We start from the raw sequence: 17,598 nt of genomic DNA on the forward strand, positions 1-17,598 counted from the left end.
CTCCCAAGTAGCTGGGATTACAGGCACATGCCACCATGCCTAGCTAATTTTTGTATTTTTAGTAGAGACGGGGTTTCACCATGTTGGCCAGGCTGGTCTCGAACTCCTGTCCTCATGTGATCCACCCACCTCAGCCTCCCAAAGTGCTGGGATTACAGGTGTGAGCCACTGTGCTCGGCCGCACTAGGTGATTTTCTAAAGGTCTGTCCCAGCCTCTCTAAAAATACTCCGATGACAGTGGAGGTGATGGGCTTAAAAATAAAAAAGCCATTTGGAGAGAAGAGACCAAAATTTGGGCTTGTCATTTTCTTCAAACTTCTGAAGCTATTTGCTCTTTAACTTTGTGGGTTTGACCTAAAGAAACTGGAATTTTGAGCTGAGAAAGGAAAATGACTCAGCTTCTGGGCTAATTCTGTTTCCAAGAGTCTAAATGAATCCAAGACAATTTCAGGCTTATCCTTCTCTGGCTGTCTGCATCTTCTTACTTTAACAGGCATTCTGACCACTGCACTATTCCTCTTTCAACCTCTACCTTTCTGATCCCTTCTCTTGACTCCTGAAGTCTGCTGCTTTCCACCTGAGAGGTTTTGAAGGAAAAGCCTTTCTTTCACCAGGTTTATTCTTATCAACCTAATTCAGCAAAGACAACACACTCTGCATTTTTATCAGTCCCTGCAGGCTGATCTGCTTTCTAGCTGAAATATCTGAATTGGGATGTGTGAAGAACTACAAAGGTGTGAAATGGTTTTTGTTTGATTAGATAAAAATTAAATATTATAAAATTTTGAGAGGGCAATTTCCCTTGACTTTGCTGGAGCGGGAGAGATGAGGAGATTCTTCCATTTACAGGGTCACAAATTCAAATGTCTCCAAGAGTGGAGCAGGCAAGTAAGCAAGTGACGTGGGACTATGGCACCTGGCGATGTCACTGACAGCAGGCAGCCACCCCTAAGCCCCTGTGGTGCCACCACGTAGGAACTCAAGCCTAGTGTTGCCAGACTAAACATGTCTTTCAAGAGAAACCAGAAATTCATGTTTAATATGAAATCTCCCAATTTTTAAATGTGGCAATCAATTCAAGTATCGCTTTGGAAACACTGTGTAGTCCAATTCTGGCCCTAATGGAGAAAAACGTTTCAGCTTTCCCTTCTGCTGTAAACAACAGTAAACTTGGGCAAAATATGTAAAGCAAGTATTTCCAGGCAACAAACAGCACAGAGCTGTAACCCTTTTAAAAAAGGAGCTGGGCGTGGTGGCTCAAACCTGTAATCCCAGCACTTTGGGAGACCAAGGCAGGCGGATCACCAGAGGTCAGGAGTTCAAGACCAGCCTGGCCAATATGGCAAAACCCTGTCTCTACTAAAAATACAAAAATTAGCCGGGCATGGTGGCGCGCGCCTGTAATCCCAGCTGTTAGAGAGGCTGAGGCAAGAGAATCACTTGAACCTGGGAAGCGGAGGCTGCAGTGAGCTGAGACTATGCCACTGCATTCCAGCCAGGATGACAGAACAAGACTCTGTCTCAAAAATAAATAAATAAAAATAAAAAACGAACTGGTGGGCATGGTGGCTCACATCTGTAATCCCAGCAATTTGGGAGACCAAGGCAGGAGGACCACTTGAGCCCACGTATTCGAGACTAGTCTGGGCAACATAGTGAAACCCCATCCCTAAAAAAAATTTTTTTAATTAGCTCAGGCCAGGCCTGCTGGCTCATACCTGTAATCCCAGCACTCTGGGAGGCTGAGGTGGGTGGATCACTTGAGGCCAGGAGTTTGAAACCAGCCTGGCCAACATGGTGAAACTGTTGTCTCTATTAAAAATACAAAAAAAGGCCGGGCGTGGTGGCTCAAGCCTATAATCTCAGCACTTTGGGAGGCTGAGGCGGGTGGATCAGTTGAGGTCGGGAGTTTGAGACCAGCCTGACCAACATGGAGAAACCCCGTCTCTACTAAAAAAATACAAAATTAGCCGGGCGTGGTGGCACATGCCTGTAATCCCAGCTACTCGGGAGGCTGAGGCAGGAGAATTGCTTGAACCCAGGAGGCGGAGGTTGCAGTGAGCCAAGATCGCGCCATTGCACTCCAACCTGGGCAACAAGAATGAAACTCTGCCTCAAAAAAGAAAAAGAAAAAAAATGAGCCAGATGTGGTGGCACACACCTGTGATCCCAGCTACATGGGGGCTAAGGCAGGAGAATTGCTTGAATCCGGGAAACGGAGCTTGCAGTGAGCCATGATCGCGCCATTGCACTCCAGCCTGGGCAACAGAGCGAGATTGTGTCTCAAAAAAAAAAAAAAAAATAGTTTGGAAGAGCAAAAGGAGAAAGAAAGTGATACCTTTTTTTTTTTCTTATGACGTTAGGGGGATTTATTTTTAATTGCACTTCACTATGATTTAAAAGCTAGAGTGCTTTCCCAGAGTGTTTTGGGGATATGGTAATGGCCTTTCCACCCTATGCACCACTAGGGGGAACACACATAGGGCATTAAATTGGAGAAAAAAAGTATATTTAAAAATATGGAGAGGCTGCGAACAGGTGGCTGGGGCACAGGCTCAGTTCATTCCTACCGTTCCTTGTTGATAGAAGTGTGGAGCCAGCTCCAACAGCCAGGCCGATTCAATGGCAGTCACATCTCTCATGTAATACTTGGAAGTTTGTATAACTTCATTATAGATAACCCTGAAATGAGAAAGAAACATGAGCTAATTTCCCCCTCTTGTGATGACAGTCAGGAACCATAGTTAGACATGCTGTTTCCTTTAACCTTTAACAGGTTCTACTCTATGTGCCAGACACTGTGCTAAACATATGCATTTATGTTGCTCACCACAGCCTCAAGACCTAGGTGCTGGATAATGGTGTGTCCATTTTTCAGATAATACTCTTAAGTTCTAAATGACTTCTGGGACATCTCAGTTATCCACGAAGGACCTTTCTGGATCCTTGATCTGCATTTACAGAACTCTGAACTGAGCCTAATGACTTTATTAGAAAATGCAGAAATAGAGACAAAGACTTGCCTGATTCTGAAAGAGGCTGGGAACAGACTGTAAAGAGACACAAAAGCATTTTCTGAAATGATAACAATATTGTATAACTTATGTGGGTCCGGGTTACATGGGTATACACATTTGTCAAAACTCATCTTGCACTGTAAATAAATTATACCTTTATTTAAGGGAAAAATGTTTCTGAGGCTCAGGTAATAGACAACCAAAGAGCGAAGAGCATAACATCCAGTCCCCTGATTTTAGGTGTGCATATGAGTAGATATTAGTTTCTGAAACATCCGAAGTGCTGATTCAGGGCTTCCCGCGTTACTATAAACATACCAGCCAGCCACACTGCGGTTCCCCACCCCTCAAAAACCAGTAAGTGAATCTCAGCTGATGAAGGGAAAAAGGAGGGCCCCCCTGCAAAGAGGCCGTGATGCAGGGGGGCACTTTCTTTGCTACCTGAATGGTATGGCGCGGCCTCAGGCTGGCTCTATTTCCCCAACCTTTCTTTGCCCTTCAGAGCTCCTTAGGAATGAAGCAAGAAAAAGAAAAGCCTTTCTCTTCTAAGCAACTCCCAAATTTAACCACCCAAAAGTCAGCAAAAAAAGGATCTAAAACTGAGGTTTTGCATCTCTCTTGATTTAAAAAATAATTTTTTTTTAAAGGCAGGGTCTCGCTCTGTCACCCAAGCTGGAGTGCAGTGGTACAATCATGGCTCACTGAAGCCTCAACCTCCTGGGCTCAAGCGATCCTCTTGTCTCAGTCTCCTGAGTAGCTAGTACTATAGCCATGTGCCACCATGCCTGGCTAATTTTTTTTTTTTTGAGAGTTGAGGTCTGGCTATGGTACCCAGGCTGGTATTGAACTCCTGACCTCAAGCAATCCTCTAGCCTCAGCCTCTCAAAAGTGCTGAGATGACAGGCGCGGGCACTCTTCAAATTATCCTGCACACATGAGTGTGCATATCCTGACCACATTAGTGTGGTCACTGGGTAACATTTCTAAACCCAGAACTGACCAAGGTGCTTTCAACCTAAGAAACTTCTAGGTCTGCACTGGCTACAGGATAAATCTGATTCCTTGGTCTAGGGAAATAGAAGTCAAACTTTACTGCCCAACAGAAACATCTGGAGGGCTTGTTAAAATGGAGTCCTAGGCTCTAGTCCAGTTTCTGATTGAATGGGACTTGGCATGGCCTGAGAAGCTGCATTTCATACAAGTTTCCAGGTGATACTGATGCTGGGCTGGAGACCACACTTTGAAAGCCGCAATTCTAGGGTACAAAGTGTTTGACCACAGACCTTCTTGCCTTCAAATCTACCGCTATCTTCTCTCCCTCTCTTCACACACACCCCACCCTTTTTCCCAGGGCTTCTCCATCTTCCAACTGGAGAAGGAAAAGTTGTTGTCTTTAAAATTTCCAATCTGGGCCGGGCACGGTCAGATACGGGCTCACGCCTGTAATCCCAGCACTCTGGGAGGCTGAGGTGGGCGGATCACCTGAGGTCAAGAGTTTGAGACCACCCTGGCCAACATGGCGAAACCACGTCTCTACTAAAAATACAAAAATTAGCTGGGCGTGGTGGCATGCACCTGTAATCCCAGCTCCTCGGGAGGCTGAGGCAGGAGAATCACTTGAACCCCGGAGGCGGAGGTTGAAGTGAGCCAAGATCATACCACTGGGCAACAGATTGAGACACTGCCTCAGAAAAACAGAGTGAGACACTGTCTCAAAAAAAAACAAAATCCAATCCATGGTTAATGAGTACTTTTAATCAGTACTTTTTATTGGTAAAATACAATATAAATGAATTCTAGAAAAATGAAATTATAAACAAGAAAAATATAAGCCCCCAATTTTTATTATTAAATTGGACAAACATAAACTTAACCATTGAAATGCTATAAAGATGTCTAAAGGCCTATTCTAGACTTCTGTGCTTACCTCCTTCTTCCCAGGCAGTGTTACAGAGCAGCACCGTTGCATGGGCCACCCATACCAATGATTCCCCATTTCCCAAACACATGAGGTTCCTTTATGTTCCATGGCTCTGCCCCTGCTACTTCTCTACCTGGAATGCCCTCCGGGTCCTTTCTGCCTGAACACTCGTTTCCAGGTTCAGAATGAACGTTATCTCCTCCATGAAGCCTGCCCTGACTCTCACTGGCACATGATGTGCCGAGCCCAGCACTTTATCCATGCCGCTAGTAAAGCCCTTCCCCTAAGGTAGTTGAGTCTGTGTCTGTCTCTATGTCAAAACTGTGGGCTAGGGCCAGGTAAAGTGGCTCATCCTGTAATCCCAGAGCTTTGGGAGGCGGAGGTGGGTGGATCACCTGAGGTCAGGAGTTGGAGACCAGCCTGGCCAACACAGTAAAACCCCATCTCTACTAAAAATACAAAAATTAGCCAGGCATGATTGCACACATCTATAGTCTCAGCTACTCAGGTGGCTGAGGCAGGAGAATCACTTGGACCTGGGAGGCAGAGGTTGCAGTGAGCCAAGATAGTGCCACTGCACTCCAGCTTGGGTGACAGAGTGAAATTCTGTCTCAAAAAAAAAAAAAAAAAAAAAAAGAACCGTGAGCTGGGATCCCAATTCATCTCTGCATAGCTGTGCCTCGTGCAGGGCTAAGCATCCAGTCAATGGGTGAAAATGAACGTTTGCTGAGTGGATGAGTGAGTAGACAAACATTGTTTGCTTAAGAAGCTCTTTGCCAGAGCAGAAATTCTCTTTTTTTTTTTTTTTTTTTGACATGGAGTCTCACTCTCTCACCCAGGCTAGAGTGCAGTGGTGTGATCTCAGCTCACTGCAACCTCTGCCTCCCAGGTTCAAGCGATTCTCCTGCCTCAGCCTCCCAAGTAGCTCAGATTACAGACGCACCCATCACACCTGGCTAATTTTTGTATTTTTAGTAGAGACGAGGTTTCACCATGTTGGCCAGGCTGGTCTTGAACTCCTGACCTCAGGTGACCTGCCTGCATTGGCCTCCCAAAGTGCTGGGATTACAGGCGTGAGCCACCACGCCCAGCCCAGAACAGAAATTCTAGAGGCAATGTCAAGAAACACGTACAGGAGAAAAACAAGAACATGGCCCTGCTCAAAGCTGGCACAGGCTAAGCAGCAGGACGCGCTTACCAGCGAGGCGGCTTCTCTGCATAGAGGACTGATGCAGGGTGTATGTGCAGCTCATGGTCATCACGGATGGTCCTTGGAACATAGAAGAATTTTGTCTGAAGCACATTTTAAATACTTATGGCAAGATTTTCCCACAGATATTTTTAATATTACCAAAAAAGCATGCAGACTGAACTTGTCACAAGCAAAACAATTATCTCCACCTTCTCTCGCAACCTTTCTTGATCTCTCTCCTGGCTGCCACCCCAGAAGTCAAGAATAAATCACGTGGAAAAAGCGAAGAGGAGAAAAGCAACATGTGGACACTCAGAAAAAACATTTAGGAATAAAATCCTCTGCCTATGTTTATGTGTATCTTCTGCAGGTGCTCTTTCAAAACAATTTCCTTTGGAATGGAAATAATACACGTGATTTCTTCTATAATCTAAAAAGCAAAGTTAAATACCAAAGATAATGACTATAGGGGGACGTAATGTTAATGAAAAAAGAAAGCTCACGGCCAGGCGTGGTGGCTCATGCCCATAATCCCAGCAGTTTGGGAGGCCAATGCGGGCAGATCACTTGAGGTCAGGAGTTCAAGACCAGCCTGGCCAACATGGAGAAACCCTGTCTCTACTAAAAATACAAAATTAGCTGGGTGTGATGGCACATGCCTGTAATCCCAGCTACTCGGGAGGCTGAAGCAGGAGAATCGCTTGAACCCGGGAGGCAAAGGTTGCGATGAGCCAAGATCACCCCATTGCACTCTAGCATGGGCAACAAGAGCGAAACTCCATCTCAAAAAAAAAAAAAAAAAGAAAGCTCAATACTGGACTATTAATTTCTCTGAAATAGTACTTCCAATTCCAACTCAATATAATGATCTGTTTCTTGGCGGAAGTGCTTCAAGTGCTGTGACGGAGCACTCTCGTCAGCGTTGTAATAAAGCCAGTGTCCTGGGGTCCTGGGCTGTCCTACCAGGTGGTGGTGAGCTGATCAACACTAAATGTTGTCTCAAAGGAATGACTAGCCTGGAACCTCTTAAGTAGCCCACATTGTTGCTGAGGACACTGATAAAAGAATTTTCCAAACACTAGTCAAAATTGCTAACTCTCCAGGAGAGTGGGAGCAATCAAGATGACAAGCTGGCAGCACTCCTTAGGGAAGATCTCAGGCCACTGCGGGGGTCGCCTCCACATGGATGAGTTGCCTCAAATACAGACAACTCAGGGTGGGGAGGTGAGCTCATACAATGGGCAAATGAATCACGATACTGACAAGCTACAACATGCCTGGAGTAACAAAGAGAACATACTAGAGATCAATGTAAAGTGCTATCCTGCAGTTCCAATAGTTGGCTACTAGGATACTAGATGGAGCAGATCTGGCTGCCAAAATTTAAAAAGGCTCAGTGCAACTCTGGACTCATTAACAGGAGCCCAGGACACAGGATATCTTGGCTGACCTCAAGATAACAGGGCAGTAATATCTTCTCAGGGAAAAAAAATTTATGACAAAATAATACATAGAAGAGCTGGGGAGAAATTCTTTAGAGTGTTCTCTTATTAAAGAACAGAAAATGATGATAGCTACACTTTTAACAGGCTACAGTGAGGTTATGAAACTAAAATGAGCCAAAGACAGAAAAGACAGAGTAAAAGTAACAATTCAAAGCACTGGAATGATTAGTTTGGAGAATCATGATGCTGACAGGTTACAATATGCCTAAGCTATGCTTAGTTTTCATTTTCACTGTATTTGAATATACTAAAGACCATTAGGAAGGCATCAATGAGTGGTTTCCTATGCCTAGAAAATGGAACTGGAAGAATCAGGTTATGTAGCAGGAGGCACATCCAGCACATGAGAAACACCTGGCTACCTCCAAAGACACCAGACGTGGCCACGCTATACCAGGGTGGGAGGGGACTTCAGTCCTGCAGATCTCTAAAGACATAATAAACTAGCCAAATGTAAAATAACTTCTCTGAGAAACATTATTTTTAATGGTTTCTTCAGGTCATATTATTCTATCATTAGAATTGAAATATTACCAGCCTCAAGATGTTTAATTGTCATCCTTCTAAACCACACAACATATAGATGAGCTGAATATGTGAGAATCATTTTTAGAAAGTCAAGATATTTTGCTTAAAGCTATGTCGCTAACCTCAACTCAGTTTTGGAAGGAGACATGGTAGAAATTACAAATAATTATGCAATTACTATCTCTGCACAGCTTTCTGTGGGGTTTGGGTCATTTGTAAGATTGTTCCTTTAACAAATGACTTCACCAAGTATCGTGTTACCTGTAAGCTCCAGTAGAATGAAACCTCGCTGCATTGGCGAAGAAGCCGGAGACAATGCACCTCAGAACCGGATCCGGGTCACCTACATAGGCGGCCAACAGAGAGGCGGGTGAAACCCTTGCCTGCCCTATGCTCCGTGTGCTCTAACACACAGGATCCACTCCCAGCACCACCCCAGGCTGCTTCAAGCCACCTTGAAACCCTCTCCTGAAGTGGCTCCAGCCCTACCCTTCCCGATGCTGGATGCCTGCCCCAGCACCATCTAAGGAGGTCCCACTCCCCACAACTCCTGCTGAGAACAATGCTGGTCTGCTCCTTGAACCTGGGACCTCTCCAACCTCCCCTAAGCCACAGATGACTGGACCATGGCTGGGCACCAGAACCTAAGAGTGCTGCTCTGCAGGCTGTTCAGTGACCTCAGAACTCCTTTGTAAAAGAGTGTCATATGGCAATGATGCTCTTTCTATAAAACACAAACTGGAAATACTATACAATGTTACTTCTGTGGTTATGAGCTAGTGTTTGAAAATTGAAGTAATTCTTCAAATTTTTCAAATGTTCCATTTTATTTGGTGTTTCTATCGCTACAGCTAACATCTTCCATGAATAAAGCTTCCCCACTATTAGATGATGTCCATAGGATACATTCCAAATTGTTGTGCAAGAGGCTAATGTTATTTTTATGGTTAATGACATACCACATCTCATCATTTTAAGACTCACTCTTTTTCTAACTTTAATTCACTGAAATTAGGATAGCATTTTACAATTATAACTGGCAGCATTTTTTTTTCCTTGGTGATACATAAAATAACAATGTTTCTTACACATGATGGTATCTTAGATCCAGTGGAATATAGCATGTTGGTAAGTAAGTTCCCTAAAGGTGGTACTATTTCCAAAGCCATCAACAATACATAAAAATGGCAGTTTCACTGCATTCTTACTAGCAATGTTTTGGCAAAAAGGGTTACCTTCTTTTATATTACATTTATTTGATTACTATCGGCATATTTCTTCTTTTGTGAATTTTTTGTTCTAATCCTTAGCCCATTTATCAACCTGAAAACTGTTTTTTCCTAAATATATTAAATAAAATCATTCTATAATAAAGTTTTTAATCTTTATTATTTATCTCATGACTGCTGAAAGTATCTTTCCCTAATTGCTTTCTATTTTTTAACACTTAGATGTTTTAAATATACATGTAATTTATTTAGTCTCCATGATTTTCTGTATTGTTCCTAAGCACTAAGCTGATAAATCTCAAATCTACATGTCTAAATATAATCTAATCCAATATCCAGTCTCTTCTCTCCTATTGTCCATAAGAAATTTCCATGTAAAACATGCACTCTAAACAGGGGTGATATCACTTCCAAAGGGGTGGAAACTGGTTCTTGGAGGCAAGGGTAGGGGAGTATCTTAGACACCACAATGGCCTGTGGCCCTCCGAAGCTCAATCCTACCCTACAAAATCTTATTCCTTAGTATTTAATTTCTCAGGCTGGGTAGAATTTAACTTTTCTCCTGGGCAGGGGTCTGATAATGAAACACAGGTGAAGAACACCAATTGCTGAAGTACGGCTGTCATCTACCTGCTGGGTGACAGGCGTTTGACCAGCTGCTCTCCAACTGGGTGCTCCTTGTAAGTGTCCTGTTTCTATCAATGACTCCAACATGGCTCAACGGCCCAGGTTTCAACTCTTCCCTCTCTCGTGAGTGTATTCACCCATCAAATATTCTCTGAGCGTCTCACATACTCCTCACTCCAAGCACTTGTCTCCAGTCCTCCTTCCCTAGAGTGCTCTTTGCCACCATTTTCTAATTCAACCAGACCCCAAAGCTTGACCGGACTCCCACCACACCTCAAGGAAGCCGCAAGACTTCCCAAGCCAGCCCTCTCTGGATTCCTTCTTCCCGGCATTCCTTCCACATTTGCCAGCATGTCTTCTATGATTACTAAAGTATCTACTACCTTAACTTCTAAGAGGACTGATAATCTCAGTACTTTGTCTATCCATATGAATCTCTCCCTTCATTGCACTGTTCCCTTAGAGTAGAAGCCAAGACTCCGTCATTGTTTACTTCCTCTTAGTATAAAGACAAAAGAAGACTGAAATGGAACCGCCTGGGCTCAAGTTCTGACTCCACCATACCCTCACTGTGTGACTTCAGCAAGTTACGTTTTACCTCTAAGCCATGCTTTTCTCAACTATAAGGTGAGGAAAAGAGCACACATTTCACAGCATTGTTGTGAGCATTAAATTAATAAACACATGGAACACTCAGAGCACTGTCTAGCCACTTATAAGCACTCACGAAATGTTACCAAGTACTAATGGTGCTGAGGATGTGGCTGAGTACCTGGCACACAGTAGGCTTTCAGGCTGACTGCTGAGGCGGGTGTGTCACTTCCTTAAAAGCATAGACTTCTGAGCCACATACAGATCTGGCTCTCCTCCTTACTAGTTGCGTTGTCCTGAATTTAATCTAACTTCTCCCTAGGATCTTATAACTAATTGTAAAATGAGGACAATATTACCGACACCTCACAGAGTGTGAGATTGAGCAAGAGAATATTTGGAGAACCCCTGCCACGGTGTAACCTACTGTGTCCCTGATTAATAGTAGTCACTGTCACTGCTAGAGGCCACAGACTATGTCTTACATAGAACTTTTCTGTCTTACCCTTAGCGACTACCTAGGCTAAATACCCAGCACTTGCTTTAATAATACTTGTCTTTGAAAATAAAATTTAATTTTTATGTAATAGCTACTAATATCACTGACCAAAAAGTAATTTTTCTTGCAAAGCCTACATGGGAAAATCAATGACATGATGTGCACTGATGTGACTGTTAGTGATTCTTAAGTATTGTCCTGGGATATGAAATTCCTTTAGTAAGAATGCCCATCAGAAAGAAAAATGGACCTCTTTGGAAAAAACATGCAACTTGACCTTCAGCTTTTCATAGATGCAGGCAACTCAAAATATAAAACCCAGTGTTGGTACAGAGCACGCCACGCTGCCTCGCACCAGCCCAGCATGAGAACTTTAGGAAGACAACTCAACAGAATGAAGCAAGGGAAGTCACCAGCTGGGACAGTTTCTTCTCACCTTCACTAGACTTCTTGGCCACTTGAAACTTGACAAGAAGCTTTTTCAATTGTTCTCTTACAGTCGCAGCTCTGACAAGACCCTTGTAATTCAGGAAATGTTCCTGACACCATTGAGAGTTCTTATTGTGCTACAGAACAACCCAGAGAGAGGGAGTTAGAAAACAGACATGTTCTCGACTAAGGCTATGTTGTAAAGATCATTCTTCTCTCTTCCCCCACGTGCTGTTCAATGGCATAAGATCTAAAGATGGGAACTGGCCCCATCTCTCAAAACAGATGTTAACAACCTTGCACACATCTGACTGCTCTGCAACCTCACTCTTTACACTAAAGGGCAAATGAGAACTTAATGACACGCAGAGACGGTTTCAATCTTAAATACCTTCATGAGATGTGAACTATCAGAAAGAACCACTTCTCCATGTGGTTCTTTGTAAATCAACTTTTCTTCTTTGGCATGCTTGAATGTATCACTTTATTATACTAGAAGCCAACAATATGACACTTGCCAATGTAGAAATAATTTACAAATTACTATTATTTGTTCCCAAAGCATGATTTTTCTATCAATAGTATTTAATTTTTTCTCCATTCATAAGTATGATCATTATGTCTTAAATTATTGCTGTGGAAATGTACCTCTGAAATTATATTGTAAGTTAAAGTGCTTTAAAAAAGAAAATGTAATTAATAGAAGATATTCCAAGAAGGCAACCATAAAATAATACAATGTAGACCTATACCCACTTTCTACCAGTAGAGAAAGCTTCAGACTGCAGATGATACATTGTGCCTGTACAAATGAATTTTAACTGATTTAAGCCATAAGTCTCAAAAACAGGTGAATTTCTTTTTTCTGAAAACTTTTCACCAACTGAATAATCTTCCTCAAATCACTGGTAAACAAAAATTTAGTATTTCTTCACTTCTAAAAGAGTATTTAAGAAATGAATATTAAAAATCTGAAATATTATACCCTTTCTTTTATGTAAGGTTTCTTTTTTCATCATTTTCATCACCTTTATTAACAATTTTTCATGAGAACTTTAAGCTGTATTTGCTTAGTTTTAAAGAATATTAACAATAAAAAATTAACATCACTTATAGCTAAATATGGGTGGGATATGTGAATATGCACAGATCTCAACTAAATGTCTCCTCATGGCAGCTGGGACAGCTTTGAAGATTCAACCCAGGAATACAGGTTGCTCTCAGCCTCATTCACCTGGCAGAAAATGTAACAGAACTTCCTATTCAAATGTTGCCTTTCTGTCTACTACACAGTGGATATGAGATGACATGAGGCTGGGCCACTGGCCTGCCACTAGTGTACCATATCTCCAAGCAAGGGAAAGCAATGAATGATTGCCGTGTTCTTCTCAGCAATACCTCACCACAAACTCAGGCAGAAAGCCCGACTCACCAGTTAGAAGTACTGGCAATAAATCTAATAGGAAAATCAAGGGCTCTCTTGGCCATTCCTTTACAAACTGAACGTCTGGGATCCGCCCTCCTAGATCACCTTCAAAGGGTGGTGTGTTGAGGCTGCACTTCAAGCAGTAGTTGTGCTTACTTTGATAAATGCTTCATATACGTTGAGCATAGTGAGGTGGTCGCCCTCCTCCACAGCAAATTTACGGTGCACTCGAATCTGGAAAGAATAAAGAAACATTCAGAATTTGACTCTTGGCTGGGTGTGGTGGCTCACCCCTGTAATCCCAGCATTTGGGGAGGTTAAAGTGGGAGGATTGCTTGAGCCCAGAAGTTCAAGACCAGCCTCGGCAAAATAGGTAAACCCCATGTCTACAAAAACTAAAAAAAAAAAAATCAGCAGGGCATGGTGGTGTGTGCCTCCAAGTCCCAGCTACTAGGCTGAGGTGGGAGGATCGCTTGAGCCCCGGAGCCATGTTTGCACCACTGCACTGCAACCATGGCAACAGGGCGAGACCATGTCTCAAAAAAAAAAAAAAAAAAAAAAAAGAGAAGAAAAAAGAAAGAAAGAAAGAAACTGACTCCTGCTAGCCTTTTGCACTGGGAAGTAATATTGCATGGTGAATAGCGTGTGGGTTATGGATTCAGAAAGACCTAGTTTGCAGCATTCTAGCTCTGCCATATCTTGAAAGAACTCAGCTTGGTTACTTAACCTCTCTCAGCCTTGATTTCCTTATCTCTAAAATCAGGAAACTAAACCTATCAAGACTGCTGTGGATTAAGATAATTTACTATAAGGTATCTGGCAAAGAAATTTGATTAAATGTTAGTGTTCTTGTCTCTCTCCTCCTCCAGGTTAATTAAAAACAAAACTAAACGAAAACAGATATAAGCATCCGGGCATAGAGGCAGAAAAGCTTTGTAATCTATAGTTATACAACTGACAAGGAGGATCCCAACAACCCCTAAGAAAGGCTCTCTCCTCCTCATTACACATACAAATTCAGCCCCTCCATGCATAAGGCTGCTAATTCTCTGACTTTCAAACAGGAACCGACTTTGAACTCATCTCTGACCTACCTCTATCAGCACACCTTACTTCTGAGTATCTATCTCTTCAGTATCAAAACTTTTTCTTCCGTCTTTCCAGTGTTCACTCAATTAGTCATTGCTGATGCCTGCACCTTAGGTGGGGATTGGATCTCTCTAGCTTATAATGGCCCACCTGCAACACCACCATGATACCATGTGGTGCCCAGAATCAGCCTGCTATACCCTGGCACCTGACTTCTTATGTCACTAATGTGCCCACCAAGGTTTCTGGCAGAGCAGTCTGAATGACAATTTCCCTGACAGAAACTAGAAGTTGGTAGTTCAATGGTTAAGGTGTGGGGCTCTGGACTGTGAATCCAGAGCCAATAATTCTGGCTGTGCAATTGTGAATGAGTTATCTAACCTCTCTGTGCCTCCATCTTCAAAACATGGTAATAGGCCAGGCACGGTGGCTCACGCTTGTAATACCAGCACTTTGGGAGGTCAAGGCGGGCGGATCACCTGAGGTCAGGAGTTCGAGACCGGCCTGGCCAATATGGTGAAACCCCATCTCTACCAAAAATACAAAAATTAGCCCGGCGTGGTGGAGCACGCCTGTAATCCTAGCTATATGGGAGGCAGGAGAATTGCTTGAACCTGGGAGGCAGAGTGCAGCTGCAGTGAGCTGAGATCACACCACTGCACTCCAAGCTGAGCAACAGAGTGAGACTCCCTCTCAATAAATAAATAAATTAATAAATTAATTAATTATGATAATAATATCTACTTCCCAGGCTTATGATGAAGATAAAGTGGAATGATGAATGCAAAACACCTGACACAACATCAAGGACACAATAAACACTCAAAACATGAGCAGATCACATTTGTACAGCTCTGTCTTCAGCAGTTCCTGAGTACAGTTTTGACAAGGAAAGCTCAAAGCAAAAGAGACTGGTACAGACAGCCTGGGGACAGAGCTGACTTACTGCCTGAGACTTCTGGTTTGGGGGGACCACAAAGATATTCTGGATCTGCATCATGGCAGCGATGCTTAGAATTTCCTGAGAACAGCCGAAGTTTCCTGCAAAACAAAAAGCATGTTTGGTTTCAACCATATAATGTGTCGACAAGAAGTGAAAGACATTTTCTGATACTTTCCTTGCACCATGCTGAAGACTAAGATCATATTTTTTCTAGAGCTTAATTTTTAAAGTTTATAGTATATAAGCCTGGGCAACATGGCAAACCCCATCTCTACAAAAAATTAAACAATTAGCCAGGCATGGTGGTATGTGCCTGTGGTCCAGCTACTCAGTAGGATTGCTTAAAGCCAGGAGGTCAAGGCTGCAGTGAGCCAAGTTCACACCACTGCACTCCAGCCAGGGTGACAGAGCAAGAACCTCTCTCAGAAAAATTAAAAAAAAAAAATAATAAAGTTTATAATATATAAATATTTCACTCAGCCAAATGTGAAGTCCCACATGTAACCCAGATGAATAGTAGCCTTGAAGGACTCCAAAAAAAGGAGCTGTTACTGCCCTCTGCAGCTGAAACACGAGGGACTCTGACTATCAGCCAAGGTCAAGACTGGCCCCACCACTAAGGGCAGGTCAGCTCCACACCTGTTCCCTACCCTCCTGTGGGAACATCTGGAATCCTGGCAGGAAGTCAGAGAGGGGAAGGGGACAGGGAATGAGCGGCTTGTGCCCCTTCTGCTGTTTCTCTGCTCCTGACCCCTTCTATGAAGTGGCTTCCTTCTCAAAAGGGTTCACCTCAGCTGGGAAGCCCAAGGCACAACTAGAGCAGCAAAGCACGCTGGGGGCTGCTGGAGCACCTGGAAACAGAGTCGCCAGCAATCACCACTCCAGGGCACAAGGCAGAGCACACTGCACTGCTCGTCCCATCTCCCCACCGCCTCCCACCTCATGAATGATGCACTTCCCCAGTTCACACTTAGAATCCTGTTTCTTGGCTGGGTGCGGTAGCTCACACCTGTAATCCCAGCCCTTTGGGAGGCCGAGGCAGGCAGATGACCTGAGGTCAGGAGTTCAAAACCAGCCTGGCCAACATGGTGAAACGCCGTCTCTACTAAAAATACAAAATTAGCTGGGCATGGTGGCACATGCTTGTAATCCCAGCTACTCAGGAGGCTGAGGCACGAGAATCGCTTGAACTGAACCCAGGAGGCAGAGGTTGTAGTGAGCTGAGATTGCGCCACTGCACTCACTCCAGCCTGGGCGAGAGTGAGACACTGTCTCAAAAAGAAAAAAAAGAATCCTGTTTCTAAATGGAAGGCTGAGAACAAATGGTTGTTTCAAAACATAATTAGTTAGCTTTCCCCATAGTGGGTCTAAAGTACATCTTCATAAATTGCCAGTTGACATAAAAGTTAGACAAAAGCAAGAAAAAATTAAATTATCTTTCCCAGAGGTAAAAAAAAATTATACTTTCTAGTTTGATTTCTAATTATGAGAAGAATTCCAGTTGTTTTAACCTAGAACCCATGTCCTCACAAAAATCTGAAGAAGTCAAAGAAATTGGAACCCTTGTATACTGCTGGCAGAAATGCAAAATGGTACACCCATTAATGGAAAATAGTAGGGCACTACCTCAAAAAAGCTAAAAATGGACTTATATGCTCTAACAATCGCACTTCTAGGTATATATCCAAAGGAAGTGAAACTGATATTTCAAGGAGATATCTGCATTCCCATATTCATTTCAGCATTATTTATAACAGCCAAAATTTGGAAGCAATCCAAGTGTCCATTCATTGGATGAATGAATAAAGAAAATGTGGTATACATAAATATGTACACACACAATGAAATAACATGCAGCCTTAAAAAAGAAGAGAACACTGTCATTCACGACAAGCATAAATGGAACTGGAGGACATTATGCCAAGTGAAATAAGGCAGGCACAGAAAGACAAACACCATATGATCTCACTCATATATGGAATCTAAAGAAGTCAATCTCATAGATACAGAGAGTAGAAAGGTGGTTACCAGAGGCTGGGAGATGCCCTGGGTCAGGGGGTGAATGGAGAAAGAGGAGGTGTTGATCAAAGGGCACAAAGTTTCAGTTAGACTGGAGGAATAGGTTTTAGTGATCTATTGCACTGCATGGTGACCACACTTAATAATAATGTATTGTATATTTCAAAATTGCTAAAAGAATAGAATTTTAACATTCTTAGCACAAATTCTTAGCACGAAAAAATGATAAGTTGGTGAGTTGGTGAATATGTTAATTTGCTTGACTGAATCTACAATGTGTACATAGATTAAAACATCACACTGTATCTCATAAATATATACAATTATTGTCAATTAAAAATAAATTTTTAAAAATTAAAGAATTATCATGATTTAGTAATTCCACTTCTGGCTATATACCCAAAAAGCGTAAAAGCAGGGACTCAAAATGATATTTGTGTATCCATGTTCATAGCAGCATTATTCACAATAGCCAAAAGTTAGAAGCAACCGAAATGTCAACAGATAAATAAACAAAACATGGTATAGATATACAGTAAAATACTATTCCGCCTTAAAAATGAAGAAAATTTTAAGACATACT

General features: G+C 42.7%; 1 protein-coding gene across 3 annotated transcripts in view; it reads right to left on the reverse strand.

Moving 5' to 3' along the window:
- The window catches only part of DHX35 (DEAH-box helicase 35), a 101,753-nt gene that overhangs the window by 26,088 nt on the left and 58,067 nt on the right, over positions 1–17,598 (reverse strand). For all 3 annotated transcript variants that reach the window (XM_032142364.2, XM_058433012.1, XM_032142365.1), the window contains 6 exons: positions 15,000–15,094; positions 13,121–13,198; positions 11,546–11,675; positions 8,425–8,506; positions 6,137–6,208; positions 2,571–2,682 (listed from right to left, as the gene is read on the reverse strand). In XM_032142364.2, the coding sequence (XP_031998255.1) occupies positions 2,571–2,682; positions 6,137–6,208; positions 8,425–8,506; positions 11,546–11,675; positions 13,121–13,198; positions 15,000–15,094 (569 nt within the window). The remainder of the gene's footprint in view (positions 1–2,570; positions 2,683–6,136; positions 6,209–8,424; positions 8,507–11,545; positions 11,676–13,120; positions 13,199–14,999; positions 15,095–17,598) is intronic.

The sequence above is a fragment of the Hylobates moloch genome, unplaced genomic scaffold, assembly GCF_009828535.3.
Source record: "Hylobates moloch isolate HMO894 unplaced genomic scaffold, HMol_V3 SCAFFOLD_21, whole genome shotgun sequence".
Lineage (NCBI taxonomy): Eukaryota > Metazoa > Chordata > Mammalia > Primates > Hylobatidae > Hylobates > Hylobates moloch.